Raw genomic sequence first — 18,459 nt, forward strand, 5'->3', positions numbered from 1 at the left:
ACCCACCAGAGAGGAGGAGTAGAGACAGGCATATCTCAAGCGAAGCTAAGAGAAAAAAAAAACACGTACTGATGGGCCAGTGGGAGATGTTAGCCACCACCAACCATAGTCAGCTGGACATACTGCCAGGTCAGACGGTGATTGTGCTGAGCAAAGTACAGCTTCAAGAGGCATACAGGTGCCAGAGACTGGTGATGGAGGCGCTCGAAGGAGAAGAACTGCCGGGTGGACTATTGGTCCAGCGAACCTTAGTTAGAGATACTGGGAAGGGGGTGACTCACATTGGAGTCCCTATCACTAACATCACTGAAAAAACAGTACACCTCCCAGGGGGGCAGACAATCGCCCAACTTCACCTTGCTGAATCGGTGGCACAGGCGGCTGGAACCAGGGACCTATACCCTCCTTTGGATAGAAGTGCCATATACTTTGAAGACTCACCATTGTCTGACAGGGAAAACGATCATCTACAAGACCAATTGACCCTGCGGGCCGATGTGTTTTCGACCAGGGACTGGGACTTGGTAGAAGCCAAGGGAGTGCAACACCAAATACGATTGAATGATACCACCCCTTTTCGAGAAAGGTCACGAAGACTAGCTCCGGCTGATGTGGAGGACCTGCTGTGCCATCTTGAAGAGCTATTGCAAGCAGGGGTTATCCAGGAGTCGAGGAACCCATACGCGTCACCAATTGTGGTTGACAGGAAAGGAACAACGATGTGCGTCTATGCATTGACTACTGACGATTGAGTAGCAGGACGGTACACAATAAATACACTACTCCCAGGGTGGATGAGCCCCTGGATTGTTTGGTTGGGAGCAAGTGGTTCTCGGTTTTGGACCTAAGGAGTGGATATGATCAGATTCCAATGCTACCTGAGGATAAAGAGAAGACGGCTTTCATATGCCCCTTGGGGTTTTACCAGTTCACTTGTATGCCTCAAGGTATATCTGGGGCGCCTGCCACATTTCAACACCTGATGGAGAAGAGAGTAGGGGATATGCATTTTCTTGAAGTACTAGTCTACCTAGACAATGTGATTGTGTTTGAGAGCACTCTAGAAGAGCATCATCAATGGCGACTGAACGTTTTGGACCGTCTGCAACAGCAAGTGCTAAATGTTTCCTTGGAAAAATGCCAGTTCTGCCACAACAGTGTGAAATACATTGGCCATGTGGTGTCCGAGGAAGGAGTGAGAGTGGATCCTGATAAGATTGAAGCCCTTGAAACTTGACCCCGGCCACATAATCTACAAGAACTGTGAAGCTTCTTGGGTTTCTGTAATTACTACCGCAGGTTCGTGCCCAGCTTCGCCAAAATAGCCCGACCCCTCACTGAATTGACAAAGGGTTATCCGGCTCCATGGAAGAGGGAGGTAAATAAGGGAACGCTGTCAGCACTCCAACACCACCCCAAGGACAGTTTTGGCCCACGCTGGAGTGGGAAGTGTGAGCAGGCCTTTGTTCAGTTAAATCAAACTCTTATGGGTGCGCCCGTACTGGCATATGCTGCCCTACATTTTACATGTGGATGCCAGTTTGGATGGGTTGGGAGCCGTACTTTATCAAGAACAGCAATGTACCACCCGGCCTGTAGCTTTTGCCAGTCGTTGACTGAGCTTGTCTGAAATGAACTACCCCGCTCAGAAGATGGGGTTCTAGCCCTGAAATGGACCATATCCGAAAAAATTGCATGACTATCTTTATGGAGCTACTTTCATAGTGAGGACGGATAACAATCCTCTCACATATATCCTCAAAACTGCCAAATTAGATACCACTAGCCATCGCTGGCAGGCCGCACTGTCTATGTACAACTTGCAGTTACAATATCGTCTTGGAGTCAGTCATGTGGACGCAGATGCTTTGTCCAGAAGGCCCCCAGCTGATGATCCCTCAGAGTACATCCCTTTTGAGACAGCCTCAGTAGTCACGGTGAAGGACATTTGCAAGAAGGGTGTGTGTCCGACAACCGAATACGACGCTGCATTGATTGCCTAGGAGAAACAGAACAGGGAATCCCTGTCAGTTACTGCGATGCCACCAGTCTGGCCACCCCTGAAATGCCGCACATGTACCTTGCGGAGCTTAGACAAAGTCAAATGCAAGATCCAGAGATACGTGAAGTGCTGCAGAGCAAAGAGGCCGGTGAAACAGGGCCGCCGGACAGAAAAAAACCTGCCTAATCACTCGATATATAGCAAGGAATGGAGGACGCTAGTGCTAAAAAAAGGAATATTATATAAGGAGAGCCAGATCCAAGGAAAACTCATACACCAACTTGTGCTACTCCGCTCACTACATGCTCACTACAGCTCTGCACGCTCGCCATGGCCAGAATGGACATCTGGGAAAGGAACGGACACTCAAACTAGTATCCAGTCGATTCTACTGGCCACTCTTGGGCCCCGAAGTAGAGGAATATTGCCACACTTGTGCAGGATGCAGCGCTAGAAAAACATTGAGCCATCCAACATCTACAGAGCTTTGGACCCATGGACATAGTTTGTATGGACTTCCTGAGCCTTGAAATTGATAATAATGGGATTCAGAACATTCTATTGGTGACCGACCACTTTACCCGCTATGCACAGGTGTATCCCACCAGGAATCAGAAAGCAACAACAATAGCAAAAGTACTCTGGGAAACATTTTTTGTGCATTATGGATGGCTGGCTCGGTTGCACTCTGACCAAGGGCGAGACTTTAAAGGGATAGTCCAGTAAAAAATCTTATTTTAAAAATAGATAAGCAACATTAAAAAAATAATACTAGCACTTTTTTTTAAAAAACTTCCTATGTAAAATTTTGAGCTATTCAAGCTCAAAATTCGCAAAAGCAAGCACATGGGCACATCCATTTTGTGAAATGGATGCCCGCCTGTGCTGGCTTTTGCTTTTGCGGCACTAATGAAGGAAAAGCCAGCCAGCTGTAGTAAACAAAAGCTACCGCTGGGTGGCTTTTCCTTCATTGGTGCTGTACGCGGAGGACGGGGACCAGAGACCAGAGCAGGAAAGCTGCAGCTGAATCTCGGTAAGTGCTATTTATTTTTTTTAAAAAAAATAAGCACTAGCTGGAGGAGCCCGGAAAAAACTTAGAAATAAAACCGCAGCTTTAAAAACGTTGTATTTATGTTTGCGGTCGCTTTTGAAGCGACCGCAAACATAAATACAACGTTGTGTTTGAAAACGCTGCGGTTTTTCTTTCCAAGTTACTCAGGCTCCTCCGGCTCCCGTGGGGAGCCCGAGAGCCCCAAATGGGAAATCAGCTGTAGGCAGAAACACCGCAGCGTTTTCAAACACAACCGCGTTGTGTTTCTGCCTGCCTTGGCTTTCACTTTGGGTCTCCGGTGCTCACCGGAGACCCAAAGTGATAGCCACAGCAGGCAGAAACACAACGCGGTTGTGTTTGAAAACGCTGCGGTTTTTCTTTCCGAGTTTCTCAGGCTCCTCCGAGCCAGAGGAGCCTGAGAAACTTGGAACGAAAAACTGCAGCGTTTTCTAACACAACATTGTATTTATGTTTGCGGTCGCTTCAAAAAGGTATGATGATAGAATCAGGTTTCACCACTTGCAACCCGGCGACTGAGCACTCATGAAAGCTTTAGGGAAGAAAGGGTGAAAACAAGCAGGCAGATTGATGGGAATCACATCCATACCTGATTGAGAGACAGTTGACCGGTTTTCCAGTGTTACGACTTAGAAAAGAAGGCACCCCAAGGGATGTAAAAACCCTCCACAGCAATCACCTCTTGCCTATAGGGGACGATGTGGAGATGGATCCGACTGCGGTGAAACCTCTTTTTCCCCCAGTAAGAGGAGCACTCAAGCTACAGCATTGAACAGAAGCCATGTGGAAGCCTTGCTCACCGATAGACCAAATAATGTACCGTCTGTGGCCTCCAACGCCAAAGACAAGAAAACAGTGGAGAATGAAGGGCCTACACTTTCTGAATTATCACCTGAGCTCTCTGACTCGCCATCCAAGCTAATAGCTGAGGAGGGAGAGGATATTTCTGAAGACTCAGAGATGGCCTATTGGATTGGACCTGAGGTTTCAACTCCAGCTCTCTTCAGACAAACTGAGAACCAGGGAGAACTATCCACAGATGGAGTCCTAGAATTCTTCCCAACACCGTCTGTGGAACAATTGTCACGGATCAGCTCTGAGGCTGAGGTGGAGCCACCTCAGTCAGTAGAACTCCCTGAGGATAAATCTGAAGATCATTCAGAGCGACCTTGTGAACTGCGGCGATCTCAACGAGAAGTAAGGCCAGTGAAAATGCACAGTTATGATGCGCCAGGAGAACAGTCGTAAGCTATGAGAAGAGGATTTCAGGCATCCCCTACTACTTGTACAGTGTTACTAATTAATCCAAGATGTTATGCACAACATTTGTGGAATGTACCACTGTTGTGGAATGATAAATGGTATATGCTATTGTATGTACCCAAAGAGGAGGTAAACCGTTAGGGACAATGGTTTTGAAGGACCGGGGGGAGAGTGTAAAACCCCACCCATTTCAGCGTAGGATTTTATTTATATAAAAAGAAGGGGGATTCATAAGTGAAAGTTCAGTCCTGTTTTTATATCTGCAGGCCTTATCTCTTCCTTGGCCCGGGGAGGACTTGGTATGAGCCGGCCGCAGGTGGATTGGGAGCGTAGATGAGGCAATTCTGTCAGAAATCCTGTCACTGTCTCCCCGCACTGAGGAACAGGTGGACAGGACCAGCGTTGAACATATAGGAAGCCCAGCGCAGGCTGAGGAGAGAGAGAGAGAAAGAGAGAGAGAGGCATCCTGAGAAGCATCCAAGGTGTTCAGGACCTCCGTGCCTACAAGGTTCACGGAGGGCAACACTGTGCCGGGCCACGCTCTCCCTGCTACCAGGGTTGAGGCAGCGTACACCGGATGGCGGTGTGCAGCCCAGCTCGGGCTGGTAGCGCCCGTGGGTTTGAGCAGTCTATGGGTCAGTCGTAGCTGATGGTAGTGTTCCCGTCCCCTCACAGTGACAGGAGGTAGGAGAGGAAAAGTATACTGAGCCGGCTGCTTAGTGGCCACCCGCTGGAAGCATTGTGTGTTTCCCGTCTCTTACAGCCGCTTTGGTGGATTATGTCAATTTCTTGTTTACTTCATTACTGAAGAGAAACATCAGGGAGTGTAACGGGTATAGGAAATAGCAAGGTATTGTGGAGACTTCAGTGTGCAGCAGGCTCCCGGTTAGGCTGAGTTAGAGAGTGGGGGTTAAATTAGAATAGACTGGTGGGTCAGTGGCGCAGGTATAGACCCTCCCTGTCTTACTGCAGTTCAGTGGAAGAGAGACTTGACGGGAAACCCTTGTCAGCTAAGAGCTCGCCCCAGGCATCCCGCCTGACTTGGCACCTCAGATCGGTTCACTGAACTCCCCATCCATGGAGTTGATTTCCTCTGAGGGTTTCAAGGGATATCCGAGATACAATAAGGTCCATATCGACCAATACGGGCTCCTAGAGGGATGATGGCTCCTCTGAAGGGGGCCTAGATGTTCGCCGGCAGGTGAGGGGAAGTGTCCTGAAGTAACAAGTGTCTATTTAGCAAATGTCACCAAATCACGCTTGCATGTGCCATTTATGAAATAGCAAGTGTTTATTTAACAAATGTGACGAGGTACGATCACAGGTGTTGTTCATGATGTAAAAAGTGTTTATCTAGCTAACGTGACCAAATCACGCTCGCATATGCCACTTATGAAATAACAAGTGTTTATTTAACAAATGTGACCAAATCACGCTCCCTTATGCCATTTATGAAGTTACAAGTGTTTATTTAAAAATGTGACCAAGGTACGCTCCCAGGTGGGCACCCAATGAAGTGAAAGAAGGCTAAATAGTGTAATGTGTAATACCACGCTCACCCATGTTCCCCAAGAAGTGAAGAAGGGTTATTTATTTAAGTGGCAAGTCTTTCCAACAAGTAACTCGCAAGTAGTAAAAAAAGCAGTTTGGCCAGGTACCATATTAGAGTGATCCCTCTTATCATTGTAACACAGAGGTGAATGAGTGTTGTGGTTATTATGATTGACATATTATGCGCTCGTCAAACAGCCTACCAGTAATGTCTTTCACTCACGGCCTCCACCCCCCTATCTGACGGAGAAAATCACCAGAGCAACATCAACCAGACCCAAAAGGTTACACCACTCCAAACAGTTAAAAGTCTCCACCTTTAAAATGGCCAAAGCAGGAGGGTTCTGCTTCACGTTCCTTGCTCTTGAGTACTGGAATGCCCTCCCCACAACCGTTCAAAATGAGGCATCCTACCTAGCTTTCCGCAAATCACTCAAAACTGAACTCTTCTATTAGCTCACCCAATACTCTCTTCCTAGCACCCCCCAGCACCCTTGGCCCTCACAGGAGGAACTGAGGCTGCATTTGAGGTTGTGCGTGTTGTAGTTTAGTCACTCACCTTGCATACTTGAGGAGGTTTCAGCTCTCTGTCATTTACTGCATCCTATCAGGCTCAATGGGAATGGGGAATAATGGATTCCGGACCCTGGCAATGGGGACATACAGGGTCCGCCAAGGTAGGAATGGCCCTGTACATCCCCATTGCCAGGGGCTGGAAAAAATGCACCTCCAGCGGCAGCCGTGCCTGTTTTACAGGCATGGCTACCGCCAGGGTTGTGATGAGGCCCAATTGTATTTCGCACCTGTCTGGCAATGGTGCTCTTGTCATGTTCTTTGTAACTAGGTAAGCACTGCTGTAACAGCACCACGATGCCCACGGCCCGCTTTGTGCGCTTTATAAATTCAAATAAATAAATAAATGAGTTTAGTACAAATGAAACTGTAGTAAGTCATTAGTTAATCCTCTGTAAGCAGCTTGTAGTGGGATCCTATTGTGAAGGGTATTGTTATCCTCCAGTGTCATACTGGGATAAATGTGAAGTACACCCAGAGGAGACATATTAAGAATATAAAAGAATATTATAAGACTGTTCCCCTATTTTAATACTGTGTAAAGTATCCACTGTATAACCTGTGAATCCTGAATTGTGTTTATTGTTCTTTGAGATGTTTATATAAAGAAGGAGCTGTACTCCATCCAAATCTTATCGGGCTGTGACTGTTTATTTGACCTGGTGCAAAATACAGGGCAGCTGCCCAGTGGGGCTGGACAGCCCATAAGCAAGTGTTAGACCACCCCCCACACCCTGGTTTTGCATTCACACGTGTGTGCGGTACGGTGTATTATCCCTCTCTCAGGACTCCTAGAGGTAGGTACTCTCGTCATTCCCTTTTTTCCCCTGGGAGAACCACCTTAGATATAACTAAAATTAGTTTTAGATTCAGTATCGACTACGAAAATATATCTGTTAGTTAATATGTGCCCTGTTCCTTTGAATGGATCATGAGAACTAAACACAAACTCAGTAAAAAAATATATATTCTTCTATTATATTTCAAACTTTAATTTTGTTTGTAAACTAATGTATTATCAATAGGTCAGAATGTATTTCCACTGATTGTCTATTCAACTGTCATTCATTTATTTATGAGGGTTTTAATTTGCAAAACAAACACATTCAAATTTCAAATTTTGGTTGTCTAAAATTGGAAATTAAATTAGACCCAACAGGTACAACCCTCCTTTTGTCTCTGCAATTAACCATCTGACCCGCAAGACAGTTTATGATATCAGAATCGGGTCACCAACAGTATGTTAGAACAACATCTTCCAAAAATAACACCAAAGAAAATTATAGTTACAGAAAATATTGATGGTGATGCGGGTGAGTGTGTGTATGTGTAAATATGTACATTTTGCCTAGGAACTGAGGAAATGTGTGAGGTTCGCAACGCCCCTTTACTGAGTGTGGGTGCTGTGCACTGGTTCAGATATGGTTTTACTTGAGTGAGTGTTGTCTGACGGTCACAGGTAAACTCTCAGAGATGTTATCAGCACCTATCTGAGAGAAAAGCACAGAAGGGGTCATCTTTGGAGATACTAAAAACGTGTAGATTGACCAGCAGGCCATTTACCTTTAAATTGTAGTGTTCAGACTTAGCATGCTAAGATATTCTCTCCAGTCAACCCGATGTTAACACAGTGTTAATATCGCTCACGTGGTGGCACCCTTATGTACTGTTTTAAGTAAAAGAAATGTCAGTATGAAACATGCAAATGTGTTTCAAATCATCTCTACAGATTATGCAATATGTCAAAATAACTGCATTGTAACCGCATTTGTAACTCTGGCATCATTGGGTGTTTTTTAAAAGAAATGTACTAATATATAAAGAGTGCCTGAAAGTGACATCACTCAGATTTATGTCAGTTTGTGCTGGGGTGGGTTGTGTCAGTAGAAATTTCTCCTGGATTTCCTTGTCCCTGGCCCACCCACCCCCCTCAAAATTGTACGGTCCCATACACCCCTGATGGCATGGGTACATTAATGAGGAATATGGAATTTGCTGTTTGCTGAACTCCTATATATTGGGAGGTGGTGTCTGTTTAAATATCATTTTAACATGAATTATGTTTTCATTGTCTAGGTGAAATGGGGGATTATTTTCGATTGTTGTTGCCGGGTACTTACAGTGTAACAGCAACAGCACCAGGTTATTCATCAGAGAGTTTGCAAGTACTTGTTGGCCCAGCCGGACCTACACGGGTGAGTGTTTCTGATATTTGGCTGTCCTTTCAGCACAGTGATTAGTGGTCATGATATAATAGCAGTGGTGGGGGCAGGTGGCCTGGTAACATCACATATTGACAATACACTAATCCAACTTGACGTTATCAGAGATGAGGGCAAGCCTGCCTTCCTTCACCTCTTGTATCTCTCCAGCGCTTTTGACTTTGTCGACCACATAATTCGATGCCACCACCTCACCTCTGCTGCTAACTTCTTGCCTGAAGCCATGTCCTGGGTAGCATCCTTTCTGGCTGGCAGATCAATCACCGTCTTCTCTGAAGTAGCCTGTGCCCTTCCTTCTCCTATTTCATGTGGAGTCCCCCAAGGGTCATGTGTCTCCCCCACCCTGTACAACATATTCACCAAATCCCTCCATGATCTTCTGAACTTCTTACACAAGCTATGCCTAGGATGCACAAATTCGTCTACCCCTCTCGGCAGCTACCTTGAAGACTCTCACACCCTAAACACAATCTACCTGTCTATCCAAGCATGGATGGCATCAAATGGCCTCTGTCTAAATGGTGAAAAGACAGAGATCCAGATGGTAGGGCCACCAACTATAATCAAGAATCTCAGCCCCCAATGTACCAACTTCAGCATTGACTGTCTTCTGATCCATGTCTCCTCATCTGTGAAGACCTTAGGTGTTTATCTTTATGCCGCCCTCTCCTTGACATGCCAGGTCAATGCCATTGCAACCTCAGCTGCATACGCTACCAATTTAATTACAGCTGCCAAACCATTCCTGGCCCCAAACAGCTGTCTCATCATTGCCAGAGCTATCACTGCAGGTAGGTTAGACTACTGCAAAACTCTCTTTGCCGGTACATCGGGCACAACATCCACAAGCTCCAAGTGATCCAGAACAATGCTATCCGAGCGGCACACAACATTCCTAAAAGAGAGCAAGAAGAAATGCCTGCCTACTGGCTGCCTGTCAAGGAAAGGATCATCTTTAATACTTTATCCATCACATAAAGATGCTTGTCCAAATCCGCTCCACTCTTCCAGTCTCAAAGATTCATGAAGGTCAAGTCCACCAGACCTCTGAGACTGGCTTATACCCAGACTTGTCCAAGCCAAATCCAAATGTGTGAAAAGCGGGGATGCAAGCTTCCCCTCTGTGGCAGCCAACCAATGGAACTCTCTCCCACACCACCTAAGAGCTGAACAATCCTAGTGGTCCTTTAGAAGGGTACTGAAAACCTGGCTATTCACCTAAGCTACCATCTGACTTGTGTATTTATTCTGCTTTATCTATAACTGAACTTGAGTGTAACTGGTTATAACAGCGTCTCGATGCCCAATGGTTTTGTGCGCTTAAAAAAATGAGAAAATAAATAAAATAAATACATATGCATTAGTTACATTTATTTTCACACAGGCACCATAGAGGGCAAGGTTGGGAAATTGGGATGGAGGCTTGATACCACTTGGTATCGCACAGATACCCCAACCTTCACAGGAGTTGCTTCTTGCGAGCAGTCTTCAGTATTCAATACCTGTACAATGGTTATGTACTAAATATCAAGGGAAGAGAACTTCCAGTTGGAGGGAGCAAGAAGGGTGAAGTAGCGAAAGTGGGAGGCAGTGCATTTGGGATGAAAGCCAGATAAATGGAGAAGGTCTTGTGAGTGCAAAGCGCAAGGTGAGGAGTACAGCAGGATTTACTTAGGCAGGTGGGGGGCAGGATTTAAATACAAAGAAGAGGACTTTGAATTTGGACACTGGTGCATGTAGAGCTATCACACATGGAGCAGTTAGGAAGAGGTGTTAGAGTAATGTGAGGGGTTGTGCAGAGTGTGAATTGTAAAGTTTACTGTTTTGTTAAAAAGTAGTCAAAAGAGAGTAATTCCCAGAAGGAGACTAGAAAAACAGTCAAGTCGGTCGTGGGCACGTATGGAAATCAAAGTTTGGGTGAGGTGGGGACGGATTTCTCATGCATTCAGTAGATGTATCCTGGTATCCTTGGCAGTAGAGGCAATGAACTGTTGAAGCTGGAGCAAGATTACAAGCCTTGGGACTGAGTGAGGAGGTCAGCGGAGGGAAAGCTGGAGGGCGAAGGGGTTGGCTGTTGGAAGCTGGGAGTTAGATGACACTGCAATTCAAAAAGGTGAATGTTAGTCTCCAATTGATAGAGGGGGAACATCCAGTTAGAGGATATGAGAGGATAACTCAAGAGTCAAGGACTTTGGAGCGGTTTGGAAGGTGAAATTAACCAAGTAGACCACATGGGCCTACGTGGGGAGGAACCGAAAAGTGAACTCAAAGAAGAAAGACTTGAGGGTACCATGGGGTTGATAGATATGTTAGTGATGGGTTGCAAAATGAAGCAGCAAAGCAGTTTATCAATCTTGCAATTTTCTTAAAGTTACCCCTACATGTCATTGCTTGTCTCTCTGCGATCCTTAACATACTTACCAAGGCAAACAAGAATGACCTAAACAAACAGGAACACATACATATTGTCAGGTCAGCTGGGAACGATATCCTCGTTACCATTTGCCAGCCCGCAACTAGGTAAAATAAAAGAACAGTCAATTTGATAATCCGAGTCTCAGTACTAGAGTATCACAAGTCTAGACTCCCAGGATGACACAAGGAGCAGAACATTTCACATTCTGAATTCTGGAAGTTTATTGAAGGAAGTGCGCTAGGAGATCCAGAAAATGTAATAGATGCAAAGGTTGTGTTAAGGACATAAGGTAAATGCAGCACACAGTACAGCATGTTTTAGAGAAATACAGACAAAGTCTATTGCACAAGTGGTTACTGTTTCTTTGTAGTTCCAGTCAAGCAGTTGTGAATACTGCCAATCATGCCCTAGTCTGCCACTGTTAAAATACGTTTTTAATGGAAGAAGGCCATGGGGATACTCCAGACACCAACAAAGTAAGCCATGTTGCCAGGGAAGATGGATCCTAAACACCCAATGAAGAGCGGGTCCAAGATCAGGGGTTGCTGGCAAGAAGGGCCCCGAGGATCTAGCAGTCACAGGACATGAGAATTCCGTGCCACCTAAGTCATACTCAGCGGCATGAAAAATACTTCCAGTTATGATGGCAACACTCCCTGCTTCCACAGTCTAGAGCTTCCCCAGGGTCTTAGAGCTGCTCATCAAGAGAAATGTTGAGAGGATCAGCATGCGATGAAGGATAACCCAAGAGTTATAGATGGTGGCAGCAACACAAATGATTCCAGCCCCCACATGAAAAATCCTAAAGAATCTCAATGCATGTTCAGTTCCTGCCCATGACTTCCTTGAATTGCCCGGCCAGTGTGATGTAATGCTTCTCCATCAGCTCATACAAGGAGGACCCTAATGACTTCCACACAAATATAATTGTGATACAGTTGCAGTGCATCCAAAAGTAGCAGTGTTATCTCTGTTGGTAATAACTCATTTCTGAATCCAAAACTCAAACAAAAAAAAAAGATGTTGTAATCATTGTGCGCAGCCAACCCTGACTAGGAGTACTGACTGAACGAAGGAGGCGCACACTCATCACATAACGTCAAGCGCCATCGAGAACTGCGGCATCCAGACACATGTAAAGACGCACAGTTGTGCAAAAAGGCACACAATGTACTTCAGCTCAAAAATAAATCACTCCCAAAGAAACCCAGAAAGAAAGCATTGAATTTACTACCATGAAATTCCTTGTGATTAGGTCAGAATGAACACCGGAAAGAGCCTTATAGCTCCACAGCTGAGTCAGCTTTTTCCTTTGATGCTAATGTCTCTTCACATCACAGATGCAGCTCAATACATCAGTAGGCATGCACTGTCTGGTGAGGAAACCTGGGATCCAAGTATCACTGCCCTTCACATCACGCATGCAGAGAATCCTGAGTGGTCTCTGGCATGCGCACCTGCACACCGCGGAGATCAGCAATGGTGGCGTACAACAATCAGCAACTATGCAGCAACCGGCAGACATTTTGGAATTCAACTTCCATTATCTGTAGCCAGCATAGTCAGTGGTAAGGTAACAAGGGAGATATAGTCCAAAACATCCATCTAGAGGGCCATATAATGTGCAACCATTGTGGAGAGTGGGTCTTGTGGGACCTTCAGTCCTGGACGTGTGCGGGAGCAGATATGTGCATGTGCTAGGAAGTGGACATTATTGTGTGTGCAAGCTTGAGAACGGGAGATGCAGTGAGGAAAGTCTGATATGCATAGTTAAAATAAATACGTAATTTAAACAACAAATTAATCTGTATCCCATTTACCTTAATTAGTGCAAAGCTAAAACTAACTATGCGCAAGATCAGGGGTCTGCAACCTGCGGCTCTCCAGATGTTTTGGACTATGATGACCCCCATGTTAATTCACTACTGACTATGCTAGCGAAGGCTCATTGGAGTTGTAGTCCAAAACATCTGGAGAGCCAAAGGTTGCAGACCTGTACTCTAAAATAAAGGTATCAACTCTCATGAAGTCTCTTTGAGCAGTGTTTGAGCAAATGCACAAAGACTGCAGCTCGGGACCTCTGCATAGGCAGAAAATGGCCATGTGCACTAAAGCAACCATTGTTTAACTTTATTGCACCTTCTCAATCATTGGAAGAGTGTGCTTTATCAGGGCCGACCCTAGGATTTACAGGACACTGGGCAGCAAAAGGTGTGTGGCCCCCTCCTTTTTTGCATAAATAGTGACATCAGAGATAGTAGAATGAGTCTTCCATACGCAAAGGTATCAAAGGACGTTCATTTACAAGCAAAGACAAATAAACTGTGACGTCCAGTATATGAATTGTCACTGTTAATATTTACCTGTGAGAAAATCTGCAATGAGGCTTTTTTTGAAGAAGCAAACAGCGTGAGGTTAATACCTTATATGAGGCCTCATTACAAGTTTGGTGGTATTCCAGAGGTATTCCGGCAGTAAATCCAAAATTACCGTTACGGTCACTTGGTCCAGCAGATTTACCACTGCATTCCAAGTGGTGGAAGGCAGTGTTAGTCCCCATTTATTGGAGTCCATAGGACTCCATGGGGATTTCGGCAGAATTAACACTGGCGGTAATTCTGCTGATTCTGAGCGGGAAATGGCATATTTCAGAAGCTTCAGATAAGGATTATTTTGGCTGCCAAAAGAAATTAACGTCAAGCAGGTTTCAAGGATGTCATGTCAGGGCAGGGATTGGCCATGGGGAAGACAGGACCGGTTTAGTCTGTTGCAGGATTTTGCAGGTCGACAAATGTTAACAACATTTACAGGGCTCAGGTCCTAAAACAAAAGTGGGGTGCTCAATAAAATATGCATGGGGCAGAGGGTGTAGTTCCATCTATTCTTGCCATGCTCATCTAAATCACTGGTTGTGGCAGGGTTTCTGTCTCCTCTCCTGCTTGGTTCACTCTTGTTGACATGTTAGCATGCATCTTACAAAATTACCAAGTGCTGCTCACTTCAAAATGGGACAGGAGCCTCATGAATGGACCACCTGACCCTTCATTGGAGGGGGTGGGCAGGTCAAAGCAGGGGATCCTGTAGCAAGATGCTGCAAAGACAACTCAGCAGGTTAGGTGACTTTTGTGAAGATGTGTATTCCTGAAAATCATATGGCTTTCTTCCTATTCCTGCTGCAAAATGTGCTGTAAAATGTGTTGTTTTGACCTGTGAATAGGTACAGCTCCCTCGCGTCACTCAGTTTGTGAATCTCTGCCCCGTGAATCTCTGCCCTGTAGAGAAATTCAAAAGCTGCCACTAATTAATATATGCACCGTAAATGAAAATATCTTAAACTGAAATATACACATTTAGTTTAGTTGACCTTTCCCAATAGAAGAAAGTGCACAAGGAAAATGCTGGCAAATGAGCATGTGCCTTTCAAAAAAATTCATCAACCTGGAAAAATCATCAGAGGAGAATTTCCAACAACTGTGCTGGCAAAGTATAAAAGGTGCGCACCTTTTAAACCCAACAATTTATAATGAATCCTCGACTTCCATCCTGAAAATCAGCACAATGGGTCAGAAAAAATAACCCATCCAGTCTCCAGGACTGTAACCTGACCCCACTTTTGGCTTTCAACAATACTCTGTTTTGTAAAGATAACTTGAAAAGTACACAGATAATAGTAGAGTACTCACACGGATATATAAATCATTATAGAAATATACTGAGCAAAAAGTGTACCATTGTGCCATTATTCCCCCCCTTGAATGGAACACTGCAAATACCAGAATGCAATTTAGCAGAAGGTAAAAATGTCCTGTGGATTTTTAAAATGTACTTTCAAGACTTAAAGACTCATAACAACAGGAAATGCGTGAAAACGTTATCTGTTTGTGTTTCAATGCTTTATAGATAATAGGCCTCACCAGAAGTTGGGCGATGCAGTACAAATGCAGCGGTAAAAGTGTTACCGCCACATTACCACACCGCCCAATCAAAAGTTTGGTGGAAAGTTGGAGGATCCACCTCCAGCCCTAAGCTGGAGGTGAATGCGCTGAATTTCTACCCATTTTTGGTGCAATTACCATGGCGCAATTAGTTAAGCAGTAATTGTGCCGAAAATACCCCATTGAGTCCTATGGACTCCAAAACAAATGGGGACTTACACCGCCACTGCCACTTGTGATCCGGCGGTAATACCACCAGACCAAATGGCAATAATAGCAATTGCGTTGGGCGGTATATCAGCAGATTTACTGCTGGGATACCGCCCAACTGCTGATGAGACCAATGTGAGGAAATTGTTACACTCTACCTAAAATAAACGCTTTTGGTGTGTTAAATATAAACATGTGACCATTAGGCAGTTTAAAACTGTTCTGTTTGATAGATTTAATTGGCCTTTAGGAGGGCATAGATTTAGGCAGCTAACTGGTGCTTTGTGTATGCTTAATAACAACAACAAAAAACGCACTTTGCAGTTCTTAACGTTAAGAGCATCTTGTCCAAAACAATGGTCTCTTAAATGAGCCATCACTTGTAAATCGCCCTCCCACTTTAAATGCTCTGCTTGAAGAAAGAAAGTAATAATCAGTACTTACGGAATCAGAGTGTCTGGTGGGCCGCTGGGAGGTGTGGTATTTGTTTCAAGAGTCTCAAACGGGGAGATTGAGAGGTGACACGTTGCCTCACTTGGATAAACAAAACAGGGGGTCTCGTACATGGAGGCAGCACAGGCCCTCTTGAAAATTATATTACTTTATATGCTGGAGGCAGGCAGCTGGTGTCTGAGGGGCCCCTATGACCGCCGGACCCTGGGCTGCCGCACAGACTGCCCATACCTCGGGCTGGCTCTGCACTCTATGGAACATTAAGAAACACACAAAAAGACTGCTTTGTTACTGATTGGTGCGTCCCGAATTAGAAACGTAGTACTATTTAAATCACTGAATATTCCTATAATTCACTGCATACTGTGAGGGGTCAGTAATGTGAGACCCACGACTGTATTGAGTTTTCTCAGGATTTGCCATTTTATTACACACAAAATAATACAAGAAATCCTAACTAAACCTACTCTATGAGGGGATTCCTTACCTATTCTAAGATCTATGGGAAAACCTACTAGAATTCACAAAACTAACCCTTACACTGAACAACATAAACATTCAAAACACAATTACAAAATAAATAAAAAGGTTACCAAACACCCAGTGTCTTGGATGACTTCTCATGGTCCTGGGCAGATCTTGCCCCCTCTCTCTCCACCCCTCATCCCCTGGAAATGTCCCAAAGTAAATTTTCTCCAAGGAACACAATGTCTTAACCAAAGTCTTGAAAAGTTCCAAAGAAACACAATTTAGAACCATATGTTTCAGTTCCCCTCCACTAGAAATAATGGTCCTTGCTCTGGTATGATATAGGCAGAGATGTAAATAGGGAATTCTACATCTAACAACAAAGACATTATCAACTTGTCTTTACTGGGTATTATATGATTCTCAGGGAAATATAGATGATATACATTCCCTTCAACATATTGGGACTCATTACAAGTCTGCCGTTCCGGAATTAAGGTTGCCGGTAGCAACGTACGGGTGCCCATTCCAGACCGGCAGACTACAACTGTCCTTTTCGGGGCCTCTGCGCCCAGCAGGTCTGACATTACAGGGTGCAGTGACCCCGGTAGGCACAGTTGTCATGGAAGCACCGGCACCGTTAGCAACAGGGCCGGTGCTTCCGAATCCCCATTCCCATGGAGTCCTATGGGATTCTGCAGAATTGGGTACTAACATTTTCCACCACCTAACTTCATGTGCCACCGGGACTCGTACTGAGCCGGTAGGCACCGGGAAGTCAGGTGGTGGAAACGGTGTTACGAAGTTGGCAGCAACCCGCCGGTGGCACCGGTGGGTTACCGACAACCTCGTAATGAATCCCATTATCTTTTAGGTAATATGGCTTGGCCCGAAGTTTTGAAAAATGTAATTCCTACATGTATCTTAAGAGGCCACTAATCGTATGAAATGTCTCTAACTCTCCTGGCTCCTTTAATGGAAAAGGACTCGCAGTTCCTTGCCTCCCTAGTGAGGGAGAAATCAGAACCAGGATATGAACAGGAAGTACAAGTGGCACGAGTAGGAGAATGGGGCGCAAACCAACTTCTCTCTAACCCCCAGTTTGTATCAGCTGAGTCACATACCACTCCTGACACCATATATGAGGGGTCAGTCATGTGAGACTCACAACTGTATTGCGTTTTCTCAGGATTTGCCATTTCATTACACACTAAATGATAACAGAAATCCTAACTAAACCTCCTCTACCAGGGGATTCCCTACCTATACTAAGACCTATTGGAAAACCTCCTAGCATTCACAAAACTAACCCTCACACTAAACAACATAAACATTAAAAATACCATAAATACAACATAACTATCCATTGACTATCCTGCTCTCCTCACTAAATCCGGTAGGAAAAAGTTTAAAAAGGACATCCTGGTCTCCAACCCAGGCCTCCCTATCGCTGACACCTACACGAGCGCCTGCTCCAAGGAAACTCTCACTGACATTCTCTTTTTCGTGCCTTCACCTGACCTATGGACCCTTCACATGGTCGCTGTGCTCTCTCCTTTCTCCACCTCTCCCATAAATGGTGGCACCCGTTGGGATGTCCTCTTGGCCCCTTTCCACTCCTCTAAAGCCATCATTAATGTCTATGCTAACGGGACCGTCTTGGTCCAAGGCCCTCAGGCCAACCTTCACCTCTTTGATAGACGCTTCCCATGCCTCATCAACTTCCTCTCCGCTCCCGCTGTCCCCCCTCCTCTGTCCTCGGCTACCTTGCCTCTCCCCTCCCTCCCTGCCCCTTCTCTTGCTCCCTCTTCAACTCCTTCTCTAACACCTCCGCAGGGCGTACCTCTGATCTGTACCCCTCCCCGGAAGTTTTTCAAGGATGGCAACCTTCTCCACATTGCCACTCTAAACTCTCGCTCTGCCATCAAGCACTCCTCTGATATCTGTCGCCTTCTTGAGGAACTGGACCTCGACGTCCTCGGTCTCACTGAGACTTGGTTCACTGCCAGCTCTGCCACCAGCTTTGACACACTCCTACCTGACGGCTACAAGATCCTCTCCGTGCCCAGGCCCAACCGTTCAGGGGGTGGTGTTGCCCTTATCTTCCCTGAGTGGATTCCTGCCACTGTCACTCCTACGCAGACCTACTCCTCTTTTGAATGTCTTGTCTGCCGACTTTCTCTCTCTCCTAGCCATTCCCTTACCGTGGCTACTATCTATCGGCCACCTGGTCAAATTTCCTCCTTCCTCTCTGAGTGGGCTGACCTCTCCTCCTCACTCCTGTCCTCAACCACCCA

The 18,459-nt window shown here is 45.4% G+C and overlaps 1 protein-coding gene across 1 annotated transcript in view; it reads left to right on the forward strand.

Annotated features, from left to right (window-relative positions):
* Positions 1 to 18,459, forward strand: part of CPN1 (carboxypeptidase N subunit 1) — a 391,203-nt gene that overhangs the window by 341,734 nt on the left and 31,010 nt on the right. Inside the window, exon 8 of the mRNA XM_069611516.1 lies at positions 8,535 to 8,653. Coding sequence (XP_069467617.1) covers positions 8,535 to 8,653 — 119 coding nt within the window. The remainder of the gene's footprint in view (positions 1 to 8,534; positions 8,654 to 18,459) is intronic.

The sequence above is a fragment of the Ambystoma mexicanum genome, chromosome 8 (assembly GCF_040938575.1).
Source record: "Ambystoma mexicanum isolate Mex_15411 chromosome 8, UKY_AmexF1_1, whole genome shotgun sequence".
Lineage (NCBI taxonomy): Eukaryota > Metazoa > Chordata > Amphibia > Caudata > Ambystomatidae > Ambystoma > Ambystoma mexicanum.